General features: G+C 28.0%; 1 protein-coding gene across 1 annotated transcript; it reads right to left on the bottom strand.

The window, feature by feature from the left end:
* Nucleotides 1-1,929: 1,929 nt before the first annotated feature.
* LOC132941932 (CYFIP-related Rac1 interactor B) lies at nucleotides 1,930-25,898 on the bottom strand. Its single transcript, XM_061010186.1, has 8 exons — nucleotides 25,602-25,898; nucleotides 7,350-7,497; nucleotides 4,855-5,079; nucleotides 3,253-3,389; nucleotides 2,970-3,173; nucleotides 2,593-2,669; nucleotides 2,332-2,526; nucleotides 1,930-2,216 (listed from the first exon to the last, which is right to left on the bottom strand). Exons 2-8 carry the CDS (start codon nucleotides 7,468-7,470, stop codon nucleotides 2,147-2,149), a joined length of 1,029 nt encoding a protein of 342 aa, XP_060866169.1. The 5' UTR covers nucleotides 7,471-7,497; nucleotides 25,602-25,898; the 3' UTR covers nucleotides 1,930-2,146.
* Nucleotides 25,899-26,888: the final 990 nt, after the last annotated feature.

Below are 26,888 nucleotides of genomic sequence, written 5' to 3'. Positions count from 1 at the left end.
TTCACGCCCCCCCCCCCCCTCGTCGCCTCACAGTGCAACATAGGCCAGCGACAACTATATAAGTATAAACGGTCACTTTGCGAGCATTCGTACGCAATACGCACCTATTATATTATAATAATATATACATATACACGGGTTGTAACGGTCGTCGTCGCTCGGATTTAATTTGAAACAAGTGCACGCAAAAATAATATTATAATAATTATTGTTCTATTTGTTTACTTACTTATTATTATATTCTATAAGCTTATTATTTTGTATGTGTACCTACAAGATACAATCAATGTACAAAAATGAAAAAAAAAATGAAAAAAGATATTAGGTTCATGACTCATGAGTATACTGTAATCATCAGTTGTCTGCAGGTAATAGCTGGTATACAAAAAATATAGGTAGTATTCAAATTCACAACAGGGTCGCTTTGTATTTGTGCCAATCCTACAGTGCCTATACTACAAAGTGAATAACAGATAGTTTAAGAAGAGAGACCCAAAGCGGTGTAAAAGAACGTCATAGGCGCAGGTCACATTTTATAATGTGGTTGTTACACTTATTATTTATTAATTTTAGTTACATATCTATGATAAGGTATTCAGTGATTTGTTAGTGCACTTAATTGTACTGCTTATATTCAGTACCTACTGCGCCTATAGGTACACGAATGAGAAACGCGGGGACGCAGAGAAAATATAAGTTATGCAAAAGTTATAGAAAATGAAAATAATAAAGAAAAGGCTGACAAATTTATCGATCAGACGCGCGTACATGCATGTATCGTATCACACGTGTAAAATCGAAAAATGAGCTCAAGTTTCGCCAAAAAATCAGCATATTTAAACGGATGGGTGAAATATGTAGGTACACATTCGACGATTTTAATACGTAATCGGCTACACTTTCACGCTCCCTTGCCGCACGCATGCATAATATGTACATAATATATATATATATGTGTGCACTTATAAAATATTTAAATGACTTATAAGTCGGCTTCGTGGAAATCCTCCGAGGCGCCGCGCTTTTACGGGAATTGAATTGCCCGTCCGTTTTGCGTTCCGATGATACGTGTACGAAAAAAACACGACAGATCGCGATTTTTTCGTTTCGAAATAGAAGACTACGCGATTTATTATACCGGTGCGCGGTGTCGATACAAGAGGCATATTTTACACAGCGTGGAATAACCTTAGCCTCTTTCCTGTCCAAACATCGTACAAGTATATATTATATACTTCAGTGACGTATCTAAGCTCGGCCCAGGAAGGAGGTTATAACATTGTGTTATTTCATACGATTTTCTTGATATACTTATAGGGCCTCTCCTCCACACGTGAATTGACTCCTTGAATTTTTAATTGTATTTAATTCTAATTTTACAGTTGTGTTATTATAGATACAATTAATAATACATTAAAAATGTCGAACACCGAAAAGATGCAATCCGCACCCATCGTGAGTTGAAACATCAAATACATAATATACACTCACAATTAGACTCGTCCCGAAAAACGTGAAATGTTCAATGACGTGTGTTATATCGTAGGTAGGTACTAATAAAAAAAATTTTAAATACTTGTGCGATAGTACATATTTCGGGTATAATCTAAATTACTGCGGTATAGACGGTTAGTGATAATTAAAAGGTGCTGATTGCTAAAGGAAGCCCCACGATTAACGTGCTTTTAACACGCAGTATAAGTTATATTATAATAAGTTACATGATATAACCTATTAGTTGATTGTTCCGTATACGTAACTTTTTGCTTTGATCTCAAAACAACTAAACATTAAGTTATAATAAATGCATACAATACGTATTACTTATACATATTATATAAAATATACTGCATATAGTCTATCTATACAATATATTATACATGAGAGATAGACTTATGTCTGTAAATAATTAAGACTGTAGCTGCGGAGTCTTATTATAAAAGTATTGATTTACTAATACACTTAGTTGTGAAAACAGGATAGTAAAAAATATATCTTAAAACACAATATTATACATGATGTATCCGTTAACTTATAAAATAATACTACATGTTAAAATAATAAATTATATAATACTTAATACAAATATATGATTTTATAAAAATCAGATCTTGGGTTGAGCAGTGTTGTAAAAAAAAATAAAAAATCACGCCTCCATGAGCAGGGATCTGACTGTTTTCGACGTAGACGGGTCGTTTAGATGAGCTGTAGTATACCTATGCGGAGAAAACAAGCAAACGGTTATCAACAGTAATCATTATTGTTGTTTTAGACTTTAGAGGTATATAGTGCCTAGGTTCCAAGCTTCTAACAGGCTCCCCGTCTCATTACCTCAGTGCGTTCAACAGGTTTTCAGTCTGAAACTCTTCCGGCTGGTCTTTAAGCAGCCGTACGCAACCTTTAATATCTATGTTGGAAGTCTTGACGAACGCTCCGTTTGGGTGCACGTGGTCGTACAATATGATGAGGCCGACTAATACGCGAAGCATGAAAAGGTGAGTTTCCTGTTTTCTGAACTGAACCGTACTGTGGAACAATAATAACACGTTGCGATTATAATAAAATGCTATCGAGGAAGTAAATATGACTTACGGTGTTTCCAACATGCGTATGCACACTTTTACCATGGTACTCAACATATCAATGGCATAGTCAACGAGCCGTTTATCCTGGAAATACAGAAAAAAAATGTCAACTGTTGGCATGAGGAGTAAATACTTGATTGGAATGGTTATTGCTGGAATGACAAACCGTCATAATGAATTACGATGAAAGTTTAGAAAATCAAAATTGTTCAATAGGTGAAAAAAAATATATATGTATGATGTAGTGCTACATAATAAAATAATTATTTGTAGTTCGTTTTATTCTAAGTTAGCCCGGTGACACTTTACACTGTGTACCGGTAAAATGTTCAGATTGAATAATGCAAAACATTTTAACTCCTGCATAATATAGTAGGTAGTTACTTTGTTCAAAAATTGTGAAGTAACATTTGACAGTGTTCTCAACATTGGCGTTGCTTCTGCGTAGAACAAGGACACTTTGTTGGCAACGTTCAAGTTGCTGTTAGAATCTTCATCTTGGTCCGTGAACGAATGCACTGATGCGCCTTCACGCATCAACACTCGTCTGTAATAGCTAAAGTCGTTTTGAATAGCTGGAGTTCTCATCTAAAATTTGAAAACAATGAAATTGCTCAAACAACTTTTAATAAAGTTTTCCGACGAAATGCTGCCAACGACAGTATACCTTGTATTCATCGAACTTCAACACAAACTCAATGATCTCGGAAAATTGTTTGACTAGAGCTTGTTGATTTTCTAGGTGTAAGGATGGGGTTATATCATCTGAACATATTTCAGTTAGAATTTGAGGTACAACGAAAGCTGAAAAAAAAGTTTGTTTTAATTAACTTTATACGGAATTCAAAAAAAGGCGATCTCCTTATATGAGGTATAACTAAAAAATATGTGGTCTGCAATGCGAATTTCATTTAATTTAATGATTTTAAATAAAATAAATAATTAACAAAATAAAATTTAAATAATCCAAAAATATTAAATGAAGTAAAAACATTTACCTATACAATTATAATATATATTAATTATTAATAACTGTGTAATTTAATTATGAATTTTTCAGCTAAAATATATAATATAAACAATAATTTTACAAACAATTAAAAAAAAAATGATTATAAACAACTATACTAGTTGGAGTAACTCACCATATATACAATAAACGAGTAACAACACTAAACTAACTAATATGTTATTATTGTTACCTATTATTATATAATATAATAACATTGATTTTATAATATTAACACTGGCAAATATAAAGATATAATGTATGAAGTGGATTCAATTAATACGATAATCATAGTAATGTGGATATCCCAACTTTATTAGAACATAAAACATTGTTGGATCGGAAGCTATATACTATAGCATTAATTATTATAGTTAGGTAGTACACAAAACGATGGTATACCGCATTCTGGGAGATAGCCCAACAAATAATATGATATCGCTAAATCAGATACTGATTATAATAACAACTATTATGACATTATTATTTATCTTTTTTAAATTTAAATATAAATATAGTTGTAGTTATAGTTATACGTACTTGGCTAATTATTTTCATCAGTTTTATTTAATGTATATTAAATAACTTCAATTTTAATTGATTATGAAATTTAAAACATTTTAAAATCAATATTTTTGTTTTTGATTTGTAACGACAAAAATTGGTTTATATTTTTTGAAAACGAAAATTTTATTAGTTTTGGAAAAAAACGGGGAAGTCGGATAGTTGTAAAGTAGGTGTCGACTGTCGAGTGCACCTCGTCATTGAATAGGTAGGTAACTGTAATGGATGCGTTAAATTTTAATTTGATGTTATAATTATGTCATACAAAAAGACTATAGCAGAGACGGTCAGACGTCTCATTATTATAAAATATATTTAGGTTTATTGTTATTAGTAATTTATTGTATTATTAGTATAATACAATAGTTCGAATTAATTTTGCAAAAAATAAAGCATTTATTAAATTATTAATTGTTATAATATTTTATATTTATATAACATGTTATTTTTATTAACTTTAATTGCTCCACTCAGAATTATGAGGCTATAATTGCATCACTAGCAGAACCACTGTCATTAATGAATCATTTTGTAGAATTATTGATAATATTATGTAGTATTATTTATATTTGTTATACGATTAGTGTCGATTATCGATTATTATAAGCAATATTATCATAATAAACTACGAACAAATTATAACTTGATTTTTCGTTTATAATGTTCAAATATATTAATTATTAATATTTTACTTACCTATTTTTTGTGAAAAAAAATAGAATCGTCTCAAAGTGCGAATTCGAGGCATCAACGCTTCCCATGTCAATGCATTTTGTTCGGCACTTGGGTTATTAATCGCTGCTCGTATATATTGGTCAGCGCCCAAGTAATGTTTGAGGTCGGAAAGCACGTCAGAGGCCTCGGTAAGCACGATTTGGACCTCGTCAAATAGTTCCATTTCACTTTCAGTAGGTTGGGCATCTAAAATGTTAAATTAAATGAAACATTAATTTGTTCTAATTTAAAAATGTCATCGGTCAAAGTTGATCACATAATTGGTGTGATAATAATAATACTAATAATAATAATAAAAAAAACATTAGTGCGATACGCGTTTATCAAATTTAATGCAGACAATATAACGCGTATGTAACACGAAGTTTGTTAAAATAATTTATAACTAGGTTATAATTATTAGCAACGAATGTTCAATACTCATAAATTACAATAGTATAATAATTAATATTAACATATGTTTAAAAAAACCACTAACAACCTGAATCACTTAAATGACTAATATATCGTAATAAAGAAAGTCGGTATCACATATTATAACGTCATCCAATAGTTTTGGTGAAATCATTTTTGCTACCTAGCTGATCTTATTACATAAAATATTTTGAAGCCAATGCGCTATAAAAAATATTTAATCGCTTTAAAGCATTTTTTTATTCTTATAAAATGAATATAAATACTCATCATTTATTTAAAAAAAGGATTTTAACTTTCTGGATTATTGTATTTTTATGTTACATAAGATCGTAATTAAGAGGACGCCTTATTATATAATTATAAGAATATATTGAATAAAAAGGTAGTTTAGAAATTCCGATAATGTACCTAAAGTTACACTCAACTAAACTTAATATTTAAATACTTATAGAAAGTTACATGTCAGTTACTTAAGGCAAGTGATTTAAAAAAATATTATACAAACAAAAACTTGTTAAATTTAATAAAATTATTATTTTACGGCCGTTGATACTTGATACTACCTAGGTAAGTATATTAATTTTTATAATCAAATTTACATATTTCATAAAAATATTTGTTCAATATTGCTACTTTCTATAGGTTTTTGAATAATATTTTTCAGATAAGTCACTATAGGTTCTAAAAATATTGAATGATTAACTCAAATTTTACGAAGAAAATTAATACAAGTTGCAATATTTATCAAGTAAATACACATATCATATATTTTATAATGTATCAATAATACCTATTTATTATCTATTTATATATATCTACGATTATTTATAGTATTTTGATATATGTCTACAATGCTAGAGCGCATACCTACGTTTAATGAAAAAATAAATTACAACAATATTATAATAACTTACAAGAAATTGTTTATAAATAATTATGTTCTTTTGTGTATTCATTATGTTTCAAAATATAAAAATCAAAATAAACCGTGACAATACTTCTAAGTCTCGATTTAAAAACCAAGTAAATGGGGGAAAAAACGTTTGCTAATGTATGCAGTGAATTTAAATAAAGTTTGTAACAACTCCTTTAAGGGGTACCTAATGAAAGTCCATTCTGAACATTTTATTTGATGTCAAAACTTTAAATTTTACAGTATTTAAAAGTTTAAATTATTTAAGCACTTCAACAGTTCAAACTACTTTTTAAGTTGATTTTTAATAATAATGAAACATTAGAGGACTAATTAATTATGTATTTTTAAGTAGATATAGTCTGAGGAATTAAAAAAATCAGTAGAAAAGTAAATAGTAAGAAAAGAATAGTTTTCAAACCAAAGAAAATATGATACAAACATTAAAGTTACATATTATAGGTAGGTACTTTACTACAAAAACATTATATTGCACGCACAATGTTCCATAAATAATCTAATACCCATATTCACCGATAAATGATTATAAATTTATAATATTCTAGTCGGTGTCTACTCGCTATTGAATACGTACTTATTAGTTATAACCCTCAAATTAATTGCTTCTATTATTATTGAATTGGTTGGCTATATGCGTGCATAAGGCATACATATTGGGAATGTAAAATCTTGAAACATTTATAAGGGCATTTTTCCGTCAGATTTTTAACTACGTTTCCATTCAAATATATGAATGATATGACATGACGTTGTTTATTTGCCATCGTATAATATAATATGCTTCTAAAACAAAAAAATAATGCATAACGTCATGACATACCTTCGAACATTTTAAATTAGATTTGTTACCTAGTGGATTCCATTTTACCAAGCAGTTTTCTATAGAGTCATCCAATATATTTGAATTTATTTATGATTTACTTTTTCCAAATGTCCGATAGGACACAACGGGTCAACCGAGAGTCGAGACATTTCAATTTTTTTTATATATAAGATTTACAAACAATAATTTTTTATTACAGTACAGAGGTTTTCCATAGAAAACGTTGAAGTCATTAAAATTAAATAAAAAAAATAATAATAAACAGGTAGGTAATATACTTACTTTCAAAATCTAAAAAAATGTCGTATTTCTGTTGAGCAGAACAGCAACTATTCTCGTCTCGAGCTAACAGGCTCAATAGTTTTCCCATTATTGTAGACCGACAGCAGCAGGCTAAGTTCATCAACAGTTCCAGTACTAGTCAAATACTCTGCGAAAACATTTTTATTATACTGTTAGTAAAGTTTTGCAGCCCTAAACTATTCTCAAAGAAGAAAAAAACAAACTCTTATTCGGAAATCGGCGAACCGATAAACATCTTGTTAAAAGGAAGCCGAGGTTTTTGGGAAACAGAGTAGAAGAAACTGTTTGCGAACAAAAGTTATCGTAAATCATGGCTGGAATAGATTATTTAAACGAGACGACGTTCCACGGTATTATTCTTTTATATGTACAGTACATAAGTCATAACTCATAAGTAATTTTTACAAGTGTTTCTCATTGACAAAAACCATTCCCGCGATACGATGGTTATAGACGCAATGGGAAGTGCACAATGAGATTTTTTTCTTTAATTTAAATTATAATTTTATACTACTTATAGTACCTATACTTATATTTCAAAGTTAAATTTTCAATTACAATTTGAAACCCAGAAAATATTATGAAGTAAACCCGTTAATAGCATTTATAGAATATGAATAAATTATTTTTAAGGTGTAGTAGATGTCTATAATACCTATATATTGTACATATTGTATTATACAGACATACAGTGTACACCAGTACAAATGCACAGTAGATGTCTGTACTATACATGCATCAGGCATTCAGACGTACCCTCGGGCGTACCTATTGATAGTAATTTACTCAACTATTTTACGACTTGATAGGAAAAAGGTTTAATTAGTTTCTGTTTAATTTTCAACGAACATAATATGTTGCTAAACTTAGATTGATTGAAATCTGTAAACCAATTTGCATATACAAACACATCAAATAACAGTCATTATTTACGATTCAATTTGATTTCTTCGAAATCGATCTCATTACCAATATATTATTATACAAACACAATAAGTCCCGTTTAATTATAATTTACCGCCGCCGGGTTGCAATTAATGTTTTTATCTCACTGACAAAGACAAATCCAGCAGCAGACACAGAGTTGGGTACCTTCTATCGTATATTAGTATATTATTATATGATTTAAGCATATACGTGTCTTGAAAACATACAAATAGGCATTTATATACATTATACGTATATTATAAATTATAATGTACACGTCACAGATGCGCGCGCGCGCACCCCCTTATATAGGTATAAGGTATTCAAGATGTTGGAACAATATCGGAAATAATAAACCCCGAGGAGCTTTAAACAAAATACCCGGGTTTTATCGCCCAAAAGCCCAATTACGGAGAGACAACTTTTCGTCAAGTAAATTTCTATATAAACCGAACGCGGTGTTCGCAAATCCATCCGGTGGGATGTATACCACTCGGTACATATAGGTACACAGATACATCGGAGGAGGTTTATCTATAACACATACAGAAAATTGTTACGACTCCAAATAATAAAAAAAAAAACTTAACTATAGGTACCTACCATGTAACACAACTTAAAACGGTATAATCGTGTATGTGCATATTGTGTGTGTGGGTGGGCGTGTGTAGGTGTGTGTGTGTAATTCGCGTAAGCTCAGACTAATAAGTTATATCTCGGCCGGGTTGCTCACACGATAATATAAATGTAAATATACACAGCGCATATAACACATGAATATTTTTATTTTATTCATCGTAATATTTTATTTTTTAAATAGTGGATTTTTGAATAAACAGACGTAATATTTTTGTATCTCACGTATCGACCTCAAAATCAATGTATTATGTACCTAGTGGCTAATAGTATCAAGTACCAACATAGTACACCGCGATACATTACGACCTATACCGACAAATTTAATACAAAGCAAATATGCAATAAATTTTACTGCCTATTTATAATAAACGTGTATTGTTTTACACCGATATTATTGCACTATTGAATTACGTATTGTATAATAACTATTAACGTTAAGAGGATGTCAGTACCCTATTCGTTTTCTCTTTCTGGCCCACATGCAACATGACAAATTTCCGTTCAGAAGATCCAGTTTTGTGTTGTTAGCTTTAATATTATTAAAATGGATCAAAGCCTTACAATCAAACTTAAAAGTAATAACATTATCTAGCACACCTTGTAGTTTTTTATTGATATTTCAATTTAAACGTGAGTTATAGTTTAATTGTAACTATGTAAAATGTTACAATTTTGAAATGCATGCTGCATAATTTATTTTAAAATTGAAATATCAACTTAGGTTTAAGAGTTGCCACATGAATGAAATTCTTAGCTTTAAGTTTGATTACAGGTCAATTCATTTTAATATTAAAGTTAAAAAACAAAAAATTGTATCTGCTGAATGCAAATTTGTTATACTAAGCGTGGGTCAGAGAGAGAAAACAAATGGTGCGCTGACATCCTCTTAAATTAATGAATATATAGATTATAAAATATTTTAATCGGTTGACAAAATGCAATGTACTATTTACCATATAATAACGATGAGAAGGTCACAATCTAATATTTTTTTTTCTTTGGACATCAAAATTACTGATTAATGTTTAAAAATCTATTCATTAAAATAAATTATTAAAAAAACATTTAACATATTTATCGAGAAAATTACCACAAAAATAGAATACAGTAATAACGTTTACAGTGTAAAGCAACAACTTTACACTGTAATGCTCATGTAAACTGTAAAGAAAACTAACTATAATCTACATTGTTTATGTATACAATTGTTATTTTATTTACTGTAAACAAAATATTCTATACTAATAAATTGTTTAACATAATTCAGGTCACATCGCCAACTGGGTACTGTTCATCTAACACATAATAATCGTATACTAATACAGATATTATCACTAATACTGAAGAATCTACATTCAATACTAACATAATATTATAGTCAAGGTTTTTTTTTTTATGAACTCACTCGATGAACTTGATAGAGGTTTGTATACAAATAGAAAAACGATTGACGACATTAGCATTAATGACAAATTAAATCATTATGTATCATTGTTTTCAGAATATGGTTAAACCAATCATTATGAATAATATTATTATCTTCTAATCGTTTATAAGAGTAAAATGAATGAGATTAAGACATTGAGATTTATTTGGAAGATAATTGAATTATATTCTATTTAAATATTCCATTATTATATTATATTCAACATAAATACATCTATAATAAATTTAGTGCAAAAATCAACTTAAATTTCCTAGGCTAAAAAAATAGATGCAAAACAATGTCTTAACAATTTATTAAATTCAAAATCTACAAATAATTAATAATTGGTACTTATACAATATATATTATATAGTACCTATTATTCCAAAATGTAATGTGTATACATATATGTACGTGAAATATAATATTAATTGGTTCATAGGTTATAACGTAAAAATAAATAAATTCCTATATTTTATTTAATGGTAATATTATCAAAATGTAATACGAAATACCCAGAAAGAACTACGTATACTTAATGTATATTATTATTTTTAATATAATGCCAGATACAATAGACAAGGGGGACAATGTCTAAATGTAGGTACACACAGAACTACAATAAATAAATATTATATTTAAAGTACAAACATAAATGTGAATAAAAAACATGACAATTATAAAAAAAAATTAAATGTGTATCTAAACGAGTTATCAACCAAATACTAATCAGTTAATAACACACGTTTAAAATATTAAACTGCATGATTACATTTAATAAAAAACAAATAACCTATAATTATATTTTTAAACAATGCAATTTCATTAAGGGGATGTTACACTGACATTTGTTGTCTCCGTCTTACAAGTGCGTAACATAGCAAATTGTACGCTCATCAGGTCACGTTTATCTCCGTTAGTTTAAAAATTAGAGTGAATTGACTTCTTATATGATTTAAATGAAAAATTATTATCTAGGCAATGACATAGGCTTTGTATTATAATTTAGTTTTAAAGCGAGTTATGAGTATTTTAAAATGTACAAACAATTTACAATTTTAAAATACTCTGTAGTTAAGCACTGTAACATCCTCTTAATACCTACTTTTAATTAAAACTTCTTTCTTTTACTCTTTATTAAAATTAGAAATTGATAATAGTGCTAATACATTTCAAAAGGCGATCTAATTTTTACTGAATTCATCATAAGAATACCATTGTTCCTTCAATCCTTCATATTGGGATTAAGTGAAACACAATACCTAGGTATCATAAAACCACATTCAGTAATATCGTAGGTTAAATATATTTAATCTATAGCACAATGCTAGCTGTATTATATGTATGTATATTATGTTCCTATGTGCTAGTATTATATTATGTCCATGCTAGTATTTATATAACATGAATATATATAATGTATACTACATTGATCACACATGACACATATACCCTTGAGAATAAAACTAAACACCCATATCCCAGACCTACCTAAGTATTATATTATGTTTAAGTTAAAAAATAAAACATAAAAATATAAACGTCAACGCATTGTTGTTACTATCATTATTATCAAAATATCAATTATTAAATTATTCATAATTATTATTTATTTTTTTTATTCAATCATTATTCATAACCCGATGTTTCCGAAGCTCGTCGTTTTAACATTCACTCATATCGCTTATTACTGTTTATACATCAAACAATTTGTATAATCGTGACGATTGTTTACATCTCTTGATATTGTGTTATATTATTTTATTTTAGAATTGATAATTACATGCCGACATGCAATTTGTTTACACTATGGTGCAACCAATACAACCTAGCTGCAGGAAGCACATGTGACGACACCTGTCCGGTATCTGCGAAATATATTATTGTCATCTGTTATTGAAAATTATATTATATTATGTATATAATAACCAAACCTTTAAAATTTCAAATATCATTATTTGTATTTTTTGTATTATTGTTATTATTTTTCATTCGCAAAGTATTCGTCAATCGAACGAAATTATATTTTTTATTAATTATTAAATTATTTACTTATCAGTCGATTTCGTTAGCTGTATGCCTACACACGAGTACGACAATGGTGTCGAATAAAATACATCACATAAAATAATATTTAGTTTGATCGTTTTCAATACTTGTTCTGCGTATAAACTCCCCTTTTTTATCTAAGTGATGATTGAAAGCAATTTCCGGCCGTTGTATATACGGCACAATAAAATGTTAATAAATTGTTACGAATTACAACACTGATATTATAAAATAAGCCACTCTTGTTATTATTTGTAAATTTTCCCACACACGTGTAGAAACAAAAAGAGGGGAGAATGCTGAGGTACTCTAATTGTCTTTGGGGGACGCGATTTGTATTTACAGCTAATGAGCTATTCGTTACAAAACATACAAAATGATTATAACAACACGAGGTTTTTGAATTTTTAAATAATAAAATATCAAGAAAATTTAAAATTTAAAGACAATAATTTTAATTAATACTGCTTTTGAATAAACACAATAGTAAATTCGACCAAGATATGTAATTAACGCTCTGCTTGGAATATAAAAATATAATATAATATATGATGATATACATAATATTAAGAACCCAGATTTAAGTAGATATTTTACACAACATATTAGGTACTAAAAGGATCCAATCTTAAAACCAATACCACAATTAATATCCAAATTTCCTCACAGTTTGGATCTCCGTGCTTAATTACTTTCTGATAAGTTGTATTTAAAACTATTTTAATAAAAAAACAATCAAATTATTTGATTGTAGCAAAACCTACTTATACACCGTTTTTAATACAAATTATGAATATTCTAAACTATCAACAAACGATGACTAATACATAATGTTTATAGTTTATGTATTTTATGTATTTTTAACAAAAATAATCATTAGGTAAATTAATGAATTTTCCTAATTCACAGATAAGTTATATTTAGGTACGGTATGTTATTTAAATTGATTGTTTCAGACTTTTGTACACTTTCTCTTTATTATTGCGCATATTAAATTTAATAGTATTTATTACTATTAATTATAAACCATAATAAGTACCTATATAAATATTAAATAATCCAATATATCTTAAAATTTGTACAACGATATTATGTGCAAATAAATACACAATACTGTATATACCTAGTAGTACATAAATTATGCGCAAATCAAGTTTTATTTCTCACATAAAGTCTTAAAAATATATCTCATCAACAAGTATGACTTCCATACTTTAACGGTTTAACTCTAAGCTTTATAGTACCTATCTAATTATCTAATCTGATATGCTAATAATAATCATACTATATAATATTGATTATACTTACCTACTGCATTTAATTTACAAAACTAATAATATTTTTTGAAAAAAATTTAATAAGTTATAATCGTTTGTTTAATACAAAAATTTTCAATTTTAAGCCATTAAGCTTTAGCAGATTATTAAAATGATTTGTGTAAAACCTTTATGAGTGTGTATCAATCACGGCGCAGTATATTAGTGGATGTTTTGAACATAATTCATACATGTATAGAAACCCTGATTATATTAAATTGTTTGATCTCACCTTATATTTTCTTTGTATGAAATTCCAGACGTTTTCCTTACCAACCACTTAACTGTTCATAAGCCAATATATTTTCTATTGCCAAAATTTTCAAAGCCTATTTCATTGGGTTTTCTTTTTCAACTTTTGCCTCTATCAATCAATAAAATGCAATTTAAAAACCATCAGCATTCCCATTGATTTCTTTCCAAAACATTTTTTTTTTAAATAAATTTACATTTATTAAATATTAATACACAAATACGATATATCTAATATTTACATCATAGTACATATTATATGCATCATAAAATTAACATTTTTTTTTTTATAGTGCAAAATCAAGTGAACCAATAATATAAAGTGTAACCGTGTAGGTATATTCCATATTTTATATGGCACGTTAAAATATATTGTACTTATATTATAATAAATTATTACATTCCTCTATAATAAATGACATCTGTTTTTGTACCAAACTAGAAGTTCGAAAAATATTTAATTTGTTTGATATTACCTAAATTGTACACCAAAACTCCATCTATAAATAGATATATTATTGTATTATCAGATAAAAAATAAATAATTGAACGCTTACAACAATACGCGGAGGTCAACCTTAAGATGAGTTTTGCTTGAACGGATTGGATGAATATTTTTTCTCTCTTAAACTACAAAAAAAAATGCAATGAACTGTTAACAACAAAATAATAACAGTTTGTGGTTAAGAACCCAAAAACGAAAATCTATTGTTTCATATCGTCCATATAATTGATCACAATCCATAAAAAGGGCACTGACCTAAACATAGGTATAGAACTTAGCAGATTAGCCTTACCTACAGTTGAATGAAACATTGAAATGTCTTTTGACATGCATCCGTTTTTATGCGAATAACTATGAAGATTTTTCTAGTGAAATAATCTATTAAACTAGGTTTTTAGTTTTTATTTTCAAAAATAAAAGTTATTAAGACTCCTAACGAACCTCTTTGATACAGTCTTGAATATTATTGCAACGAATTAATTCAGACAGCTGTCTCAAAAATTTACCAGTGAATGATTGAAAATCGTAAGCTAAATATTAAATATGTTTTTCAAATAATCAAATTAAAGTTTTCTCAATTATAAGACCATGTATTGTTAATTATTATATGTATTTATTAGATACAAACTTTATATCAACTAAAAAAAATATTTACTGAACTATAAATATTGTAAAATAAAACTTATTCAATACAACAATAATGGTTCACAACATATTTTATTTTTTATTTTATGATTGCATCTAACCATAATACATTTGTTTTAATTTTAAGTATAAAGAAAATGTAGAAAGTCGGTACTGCTCTGATGTACATTGAATGTCATATGGGTCACTGTAATTGTATTTCAATGATATACAATTATTGTACTTATATGAAAAACAATTCTGTACAAAGACGGTCTGTCGGCTATAATTACTAAGTATATTTTATGATATTATTGCTATTAAAGTAAATTATTTTACTATTAGCTATACAGTAGGATAATTCATTTTTTCTAAAACATCGCATTTGAAAATGCCATTGTATGTATAAAATACAATAATGTACTTTCAAGTACCAAAAATTAATATTTTCAAATAACAACAAAATAACAAAAATTGTGATTTTTAGAATAAGGCTTAATATTAGGTATGTACCAGGTACTTATATATATTTATATATATATATATATATATATATATATTTATATTTAAGGGGGGAGGGGGTTAATGGGAACACAGTTCATCCCATGTTAACGGTTCATAAGAAAAAAAATATAAATCTAATTTGATACACATTATACTACGAGGGTGTTATTTATTCGGTCCCTCAATTTTCGTAAAAAATAGTGTGAGCCAACTATATGTACACCAGAAAGAAATCAACATGGGACGAAAATATTGAAATAACCTTGCTACTATATATATAGGTACCTATTTAATTAATACTTTAAATTATGATAACATTATATAATAATAAATATGTATGTTATTGCATATTTAGTCTATTAATTATACTTAAATTAACTTAAAAATATTTACTAGAGGAACCCGGCTAAGAAACTTTTGAGTCTACATAACTATTAGGTACATAAGAATTTAAATGACTAAATACGCTTATTTATACATATATGGGCTATGACTTAAAAAACGAGAGTACGACGTAGTATCAGTAATTTTATTAATTGTAAAGTATTAAATTAAATACTTCAAGTCTTAAGTACCTATAACTAAAATTAAACTACCAACTAGTTAGAAAAATGTACTAACTTCTAATCTCGCTTTTAACTTTGCCTTGTGTGGGTTATATATCACATTTTAATATTTAATGCGTTCATTTGTTTTATAAATTATTCATAGATTAAAGTTGACATTTTAGTAATTTTACAAAAACAGGCGAATCGTAAGTTGGCTAAAACTAAAATATGTACTTATTTTTTTCTAATACCAAATCTGACATTTTAAGCGTATACAAAAAATTAAGAATTACAACTATAATATTTCTATAAATATTGATATTTTTTCATATGATGTTTATTCCGACAGATACTGCGCGATTCCCCTATAACTATAGATTTAATGTGGAAAGCATAATATACTGAAGCGCATCTAACAGTATACCCAACAATGCCTACTGTACGATAGTGTTTCACCATTCAAACACGAAGACTATTAAATTGTTTAAATTCATAATAATATACTATACATATAATTCATCTAAAGAATTATGAAGTTGTTATTTTGGATGATTTACTAACGTTTTACGAAATACCTATATATACTCCTATGATAAAAATATATCCAATATATTTGTATTTTGGAACGAAGAAAATGAAAAAAAAAACCTCCCCAGATACCATTTTCCGTTTTGTTTATATTTGATTTAAAGTCCTGTCATTCTGTATGAATTATGACGCACACGGCTAGTGGCGTAGCCAGAATTTCTGAAAGGATGGGGGCCAAAAAAAAAACATTCAAAAACACATTTTTTTACTATTACCTATATGTATATATTTGTTTATAACATATTATTATCTAAAAAATATGTATACTAACATGAACAAGTCCAATGTTATCAGTGTAATTATATCTCTTTTTTATGGTTTTAAACTTATAACCATATTCAGCTTTTTAACCACACATAAACTGCTATGCCCTATTGTCCTGTCCCTATAGTGTTTATCAAAATTGATATTCATACCACTGAATACTGATAAAATTTTTATTTTCGAAAGTAAAAAAAACCAATACAGCCAAAAATAATATAATTAATACCTTTTTTATATATAATATATGGCCAGTATGGGTTAGCATGGACCCCGTGACCCTCTCCCCTTGGTTATGCCATAGCACACGTCTATAGTTCCTAAACTTTCAACATAAGTCATCAAATGTATTTTATAATATATATTATATTATAATTATATATAATAAGTGCCTGTGTTAAATGATTTCTATAACAAATAATATAATTCGGTGATTGAACCAATATTAGGCACATATACCTACGTTTTACGCCTATGTCCTATAAAAAAAATCCGATTTGAGCCAAACATAACTGGTCATCGACGAGTTCATCCAATAACATCTATTCACACGTCGTAACTACATATTATACTTCTTTAGTAGCAAAAACAAAACTATGTGACGGGGATTTTTAACGTTTCAAATTCTAAAGACATTGCGCAACGCCAGGAACATCTGGCAACTTCAATTTATACAGTCCCGTTATCCATATTTTCATAACAATATTTATATAATAATATTATATATTTATATCTATATGTAGACACGGAGTATTCATATGTATCCGGAAATCCGGTCTAAAACTAAACGGTAATTAATGGTTTAATATATTTTAATAGTCTATATCACGTCCACGATTGTCAAAAATTATAAAAATACAAGTATTATAATATAGGTAAGTAAACACTAATTTTATTAAATTTTATTTCGCGGTATTTATGTTTAACAACTGTTATAAACATTATGGCTTTAATAGAAACAACCATTTCGATGTCAATGATACAATGATACATGTACATTAAGTTTGCATGCAGTAAAGTATAAAATTTAAACCTTCTTCCAAGGAATGCGGGACCCACGATTTTTGATAGATATACTTGAGGTGCACTAATATAAGAGCATGCGCGAAGTGCCTCAAATTGTTGTGAAGATTTTCAAAGAACAACAACATTTATTTGTTTAATTTTTTTTAAATTAATTATAATATAATATTATACATCACATGTTACATGAATATATATTATAAGCTTTGATGTAACATGATTATAAAAAAATACATAAATATATTATATTGTTAACCTATTGGATACGTCAACTGAGTACTGAAGCTAATGATGGAAGCCTGCATGAATAATTAGTGTGTGTTTTTTTTTTAATTCCTATAAACTAATAAATAATTTATACTTAAACAAATTATTTGTCGATTAATGTCTTTATACTAACTTAAAAATAATAATTAATTAGGTACATAATTTTTATTAGAAACAAAATATTTTATATAAAATGTCAGCAATGACAATTATTCACAAACTTCCTCTTTAAAAATATGATAACGAATATTGTACTCATAACGAAAACGTAAACTCGTGTAATAAAAATAAGCAAACAAGATTCTTCTATCCACTGAATTTTGTAAGTATATAAAATAAAACATTCCATGTCAGTATTCAGTACCTACTCAAAAATGTACGCACCAACTATAAAATGAATAAAAAGAAGTAGATGGAGAAAGTGATACTATTTTTTATTTTTTTTTTTTAATGTTAATGTGTAATTTAATACTTCTGGTCATTACTTAAAAAAGTTTTATACTTAGGTACTAAATTATACAATATTATAGTTTCCAATATACAACAAGATCAGAAATTTAACAGGAAAAAAATACTGTTTGGCCATTTATTTCTACATTGGGTCTATTTCCTATTAACACTTTTAACGTGGACGAGACAATTATTACATTGGAAATTAATTGTGAGCAATAGGTATACCTAGAAAATGCAGATGTATGAAATGAAATGTGTGCAAAAAATACTTTTTACACAAATATTCATAAATTTACGGGAAATTAAAAAAGAATACCAATTTTACTATATCAGAAAATTTTAACAGAAATAATAATCGACAAACTCATCAAAACTAAACAATTAATATTATAATTTATAAATTATAACTGATATTTGGAACATTAAATACACCTAAGTAAAATAATTTTCATATAATAAGAGCCAATTAGAATAACATTTCTGAATTTAATATATATTTTGCATTATTTAATATTTCAATTATAAATTTAAAGTCACTTTGTAATATACATAGTATAAAGAGCATAATGTATAAATAAAAACATTTAAAAATATTTCTTTAGCTATATGGTTTAACATAAATAATAATAAAATAATCTTAAAATTAAATATTCGTCAAAATAATTATGTATAAAGCTGGAAAAAGCGAAACATTTTACAAACTAAAACATTATGTGTTCGTAAAATGGAACTTTAGGAAAACATGTAGGTATAAACAGCGACAAATATATACAGAAGTTTCTACACATGTAATGTACACCTAGATATATTTAGATAGGTAGTTGGTTGATAGTAAAATAAAACATTTTACTTTTTTAATTAAGTATAAATATTATTATTAAAAAAACAATTTGTCGCAAAGTTAAATTCAGTTCAATGTATGTCATTAGGACAGAAAATACAATTTTCTTAACTAGCCACGTTGAGACGCACTAAGGCAGTTATGTAATTTCAAAAGAACATCCGAGTGACTATAAACTATTATTGTTTAGTATTAGAGTGTAGAGTACAGTCTCCCATCATTTTAGTCATGGTGAAAAATCACTGTCACATACACGAAAAAAAGAGTTTCGTTAATCATGAGACAGGCTGCCATCGTAAAAATTGATTTAACATTTTTTTGACCACTCATTATACTTACTTATTGTAAATGTCTGTATACATTTCTATACATAAGTCATAAATATTAAGACTTCAAAATATTATTAAACGACTATTCAAATAGAACATAGGTAGGCAATAATAATAAGCTATAATATATATGTATATGTACAAGAAGTGATTCACTTTTCAATACACTCATTATTTCAGAAAACACTAACGTTTTTGAAAATATTTCTTTTACATAATTTTAAGTCATTACAAAACAATATTTTATCGTTATAATTTTTAAGTTTTATAATCTTTCAAATGACAACATACATTTCTAATTTCATACTCCGAAGCAAAATATTATTTGGAATATTTCGATATACAAAAATCAAATATACGACAAATAGTTTATTAGTTATAAGGTATTTCACGTTTAGATCAGCAGAGTAGGACAACCACACTATATTTACGGTGTAACTGCCTGTACAACTAATCTTCTACTCATCTAAATTCAAATAAGTATTTACAATAGTTCATAAACTAGTCTTCAAACATTTGATTTTTATGCATCAAAGTACTCTCAAAAAATTCTGGAATTAATGAATTAAAAATACATGTTGTCATTAACAAATTTTAAGACTGATGAAGAAAAGAAACATTTTTAAAATGGTTAATAATTTCTGAAATAATAATAGCGTCTTTCCTACGTTAAATGGATCACCCAGTATAGTAGTACCTATATATTAAATACATATAATTGCATTTATAAAGGTAGTACATTATACTTCTCGACATACTTTAATTAAATAGAAAATCGAAGAAAAAGTGTTACTAATAAGAACAATCTATTCAAGATAGGTAAGTATAGTAATGTCTTTTTTAAACATTAGACAATATTAAGATTTCTAAAAAATAAAATGTCTTAAATATTAAAATTAATAAAATTATATTATATTAATCGACGCAAAGATAATATACTAATATATAAAAGTTAATATGCCATTAACTTATTGCACGTGGATTAAAATTTTAATAATAACAAATAGTTATTTATTTTCATCATAAAAAAAGATGGGCAAGTAAAAAGTGTTGCTCTGCTGTACAGTGAGTCACTTTAATGGATTGTGTTAAATTTGAATTGAATGATATAATATCATTGTATAGAAAAACGATTCTGAGCGTAGACGGTCAGTCAGCCTATGATATTACTAAGTATATTTGATGATATTATTGTGAGTAAAGTAATTTATATAAATTATAACCTACTTACTGTGGAACCTTGTTTTAAATTTTCAATCCTTAGGTATAAAAGTTGAACATTTTATAAATTTTTAACTACAAAATCATTTTTAAATTTTAAATTTGATAAATTTTGTCAAAATACTAACTTTAGATCTTTAAAAAAAAAAAATTTAATTTTGTAACAATATACAGCCTTGTATTAAATTGTTAAGCTTTTTTACCCAACAAATAATAATAATAATTTTATTGTCATTCATAGAAATCTTTAGAAAACTAAAAAAAAAAAATTTGAAACTGAAAATGTCCGTAAACAGTTTAAAACAAATCAAAAAATTTTGAAAATTTTATCGTGTGTAGAAAATACTAATATAAACCGGTGAAAATGTCACGTATCTACGTCATTTGTTTTGGAACAAAAACCAAAACCGATTTTGCGTAAAAATTCTCGTTTTTCCTTCATTTTTTATTTGTTTTTCTCTGCGCTTTCAAAAACTATTAAAAAATTTTAAATCAAATGAATACATTCATCGCTCTGCTTAGAATCTAAAATAATTATACCAATAGAAGTTCATATCAACTATTTTGTTTTATGAACATTAAAAACTGAACTTCTTACCAAATTATTTTCATAAAAAAGAAATCAAAGGAATTTTGGAGGGATTTTTTAATAATTTGAGTTTCTGTTTGATGTAGTTACAATGAAATTTAAATAATTATTACAATTCTGTGGTTTTTCTACAAATTTTTAATATTTACAGATAATTTTAACATAAATATATTTATTTATTTTTTATATATAAATTTATAACGCAACAAATAATAATTATTTTGAGTTTAATTGCTAGTTGGTATCACTTATTGTACAGCATAATATCTACTATTTATTGTTACAAATTAATTGTTATTATTGGGTATAATAATCATTATTCCAATCATCATAATAATGAACTAATGATACTTAATGTCTATACTAATTTATTTATTTATATGGAATGAACAAAAAATCGGGTTGACAATATCTTGTTCATTTTTTTTTTAAATATCATCATCAGAATAAATCAAAGTAACCCATTGTGAATATAATAGCTGATAAGTAAACAGAAATTTTATATTAAATTATTCAAATATTATCATCTATATGGCTATGTTATGGGTATTATGTTATTAGTATATAACATAATAATTATACAGTATACTATATAATCATCTCGTATATACTATATGGGTACCTATTCAAACAAAATTCGTTTAATATAAAATGTAGTTTAATTATTTGTATGCATCATATTACTAATATCTACTGAAAAATTAATAGAAAAATAATAACTTTTAAATGGCTGACATATTTTTATAACTTTTCCTCAAGTTATAAGAAGGCGCTTAACAAAAAAAAGCGATGCAAAACTTTAGATCTTTGCTCGTTGTTCTGAAAATTTTATCTTCCTCCAGTCACTTTTAAACAAAAAAATAATAACGCAAATTGCACAGATAAAAAAGGTTTACGTTATTTCAATGAAAAAAAGCCTTAAGATTAAAAAAAACAATTAAGTATAAGGAAATTTAATGAATGTAATAATAATTTTTTATAACTTTTAATCTCTGTTTTGCTTTTGACAATAGGTATTGGACAATATCTTAAATAATCGACGAATACATTTAATATAGGTACCATTAGGTTACTCATAAGTCATAAGCCATAAAATACTCCGTAGGTTAAAAATCGCATTTGTTAGTAATTATATCGTGTAAATGTGATATAAATATAAACACAAATAGCATACACAGATGTTGAAGCTGTTAAAGTAACATTTTTAGCATGGGAGTATTAAGACACATAACACAACTTTTAAGAACACGTTAAATCGGATATATACAACTATATTATACTACAACATATTATATATTTTTAGCATTTTATAGAAAAGGGTAAGTTTTCATATGTTGAATTAAAAAACAGTTTCTGGAATTTCCTAAGCCCGAAGTGGTTAATGAAATGAGATTTAATTTCGAAACAAGTTTTAAGCTTGTTATTTATTTAATCGACACTAAGGCTTTACTGAGCGGGTTTCGTCATGAATACAGAACTTAAATTAATGTCAAAAACACGCTGACGGATTTCGCGGTTAGGCTGCGCGCAAACTGCAACATATTATACGATATATATATATAATATTATGTACTATGTAGGTACCTATATCAAATCATACACATTAACGCTGCCAGTGTTAAAACGCAATCGTATAACGCAAGCGTTTCTCGTCCCGACCATAATAATATTATAATACTAGCATACTACCTATTACTATTATTATTATTACTATTATAGTATTATTATTATTTATTACTCATAAGTCATACCGGCATCATAGTATCGTACGCCCGACGACGGAGCATTTGAAATTTTCCATATTTTGTGAAAATAATTAAAATTATATATTACGTATATAGTACTATAGTTTATACATAAACACAAATGATTTTAATGATAGTTTTATTTTCTTCGTAGGTGTACGTCAGTTATCTTAAAGCCAAGTTTTCCAAAGGGTACATTAATTTAATTTTTACCGAAAATGTTCCAACACTATTAAGAATCGAGTGAGTACCGGGTACCCTAAAATATTATACATCATACCTATTATATATGATTATAATTTATAACTATTTAATATATACATATATACATATTGCATATCATATACCAACGTCCAACATAATTTCCAATACATATAGATACGGAAGACACACAAAGCTTCGTACATGAAAGTGATATTAAATTGGTATTTTAGATACTGTTATAATTTATTCAGCAGCAACAAATAGACGCCCGTAGACGCCCTAATTCTGAATTAAAGAACGTACCTACTATATTATAATTTTGTTGTTATTATTATATCTATTTTTTTTTTTTGTACTATAAATCCAAATAGTTATTGATTATAAGTCACGTTCATCACACACGACTAAAACACGAAAGAACATCACGAATAAAAACAAAATACAATCGCAGACCAAAAAACCATAATATTATAATATGTAAGACAGAATCGAGCCGATATTGGCTTTGCTTACAGGCTACCTTCTAACTTCTTCTCCGCCACCGACAATGCCTCTCACTCCCTCGTCGTTATAATAATAATATCATAACATAAACATGACACACAACAAACGTATTTTTTCGTTTCGCTTGCCAACCAAGAAGAAACCTTACGTAGATACTTCCGGTGTCTTGTCGTCGTCACCACCTGTTGTAAAATCGGATGAGGTAATCGCAACAACCACGCAAAATTCGAACATATTATTTTTACCGATTATCGGGTGATGATAATAAATAAATTATATTATTATTATTATTATTATTATCATCGCAGCAGACGTACATAAATACATAATCATCACATTACAACGTGTTACGGTATAGAACTCGCAATAACCGTATCTGTAGCTATTATGAACTCGTTAAATCGTTAATAGCACTATAGACTATAGAGGCAATAATAACATAATATAGGTATTATTATATTATTATTGTAGTCGTCGTCGTTGCGGAGTTTCCGGCCAAAAAGAAAGATAAAAGGTAGTCTTCCCCCGTGAAAAGCGTAACGATAGATCTTGTATCGTTTGGACTCTAGTATCCTACCATATTCGTAGAGTATTATAGTAGGTATATTATGCTATTAAAAAAATGTAGTATGCCTCTATCACCATCCACCACTTAAATATTCTTTTACTTAAAAATCACAATTATCAGTTTTTTTACAATATTGTGAAAATAGTAATCCTGACATCTGCTGCTGTTATTGGCAATAATACCAATTTGAAAAAATTAAAAATAATATGTATTTGGCAATATAATATGATATCAATTTGCTGATATTAATTAAAACTGTTATTCTTGTGTATATACTTTTAAAATTATAATTTTGTCGTTTTTTTCAATGTCGTTTTTTAACGATATTCCAATCTTTTCAAGTCGGAGTCATTACTCATTGCAAATCAAGTCTTCGAGGCCATTATATGAACTTACGTGATTAGCAATAATGAAATAGCTTTCAAAATATATTTTTAGTCAAGTATCAAAGTAAACTGTCCGTCAACTCTCAAACACTAGAATAAGGATCTAATTCAAAATCTAAAGGCACTTTTATTTTTAACTGCATTGCGTAGAAGATATTGAAATATATTCAACGTGTTACCGAAATGTCGTTGCCTTCTTATTGAGAAAGTTAGGTCACAAAAAGACACAAATTCACAACACGGCGCAGTGTGAAGGCACCTTTGAATTAGTAAAATACAACACGACGTGCACATTTATTAGGGTCGAGTTACGTTTAACCTACCTTTTACCTACGGCCTATACATTATAAAGGCGTCTGAGTCTCCGAAAAGTAAAGAGTTACTTTACCATTCGACCGGGTGCGCGCGCGGCACGATAAAATGATAACGATAAAAAATAGTAATAATTGATTTATTAGTTACCTCGTTCCGACGTCTGCAGCACCAACAGCTACTTTGTCGCGACACGGTACGCCGTCACTTGAACAAAATGGTTTCGGCTAGTCTACGTCTCCTATCGTTTGTCGAGGCCGTTATTATTCTCTAAATTATTTTATTCGTCTTGCGCCCGTCGACTGACACTAACACGTGATCACAGCAGCGAAACGCGACACGGACTGCGGTTTGCGCGTACGCTTTTTTGTTTCGATTTCCGTTTCGAACCGTTTTTACCGCACAGACACGATGATCGTACACCGGTTCGCCGTCCCCCGTCGATGGTGTAGTCGTGTAGTGGGATTACAGCGGTGCGTCGTCGGTGGACTTGGTGGGGGTTGATGATATACCGAGGTTACCAGTTCCGCGGTAATAACCTCTCCCAGCCACGACTACCAGAACCGGATTGTTGTTATTATTATTATTATTATTATTATTTATATGACCGTTGCCAAGACGCGCAACGGATAGACCGCCGCCCGCCATATGCCCGTCACCAATTTAGTCACGAGGTACGCTGTAATCATTTTTCGACCGCCACCGCCACTGCGTCACGTCGGCTGGAGGCTACGAATTTATTTCACTTCAAATAATAATAATATCGTCGGGCCTGGGGCTCGAAATGTTCTCCATCTCTTACACAATAATAATAATAATAATAATATATTATACGTTACGCGTCGTTTTTCGTCGGAGCCGATGAGATAATATTTTCGAAACGCGTAAAGTATCTACCGTATTAAAGTAGTATACTATACACTCTGCGCATGGGTATTACTCGAAGACGCTTTGTTATTATTTAAATAATCGAAACGACGAAACGCATTATAATATATTGTAAACATAATATGATATATATATTATTATGTAGAACATTGTAATACCGTTGTATAAGTATATTCAGTTACTGCGTTTGGATGAATTATTATTATTTTCGTATTTTATATTATAATACCCATCGATGCAAACAGATGCGGAGAAAATTGTTGTTTTATGCTTACACCGCGGGGGAATGAATACCCCGGGATTATTGTTTCTAAATAATATAATTTCGGTATTTTACCATGAGTTTCGTTCGATGAACCGCGATTCCAGCGTACCTCTCACGACTAACCGTTTTCTTCATAGCCCGTGACGATCGTCGGGTTTTTTTATATAATATTATGATATACGACTATCCGTCACTATGCGTTTACGTGTAGAAAACGACGAGTTGAAAAATATTATGCCCCATATACGTTTGTATAATTTGTGTACATTTTGTAGTACGCGAAT

This window comes from Metopolophium dirhodum, chromosome 3 (genome assembly GCF_019925205.1).
Source record: "Metopolophium dirhodum isolate CAU chromosome 3, ASM1992520v1, whole genome shotgun sequence".
NCBI classification, from domain to species: Eukaryota; Metazoa; Arthropoda; class Insecta; order Hemiptera; family Aphididae; genus Metopolophium; species Metopolophium dirhodum.
Note: the sequence above shows the minus strand (reverse complement) of the source record. Positions and strands in the feature narration are given on the sequence as shown.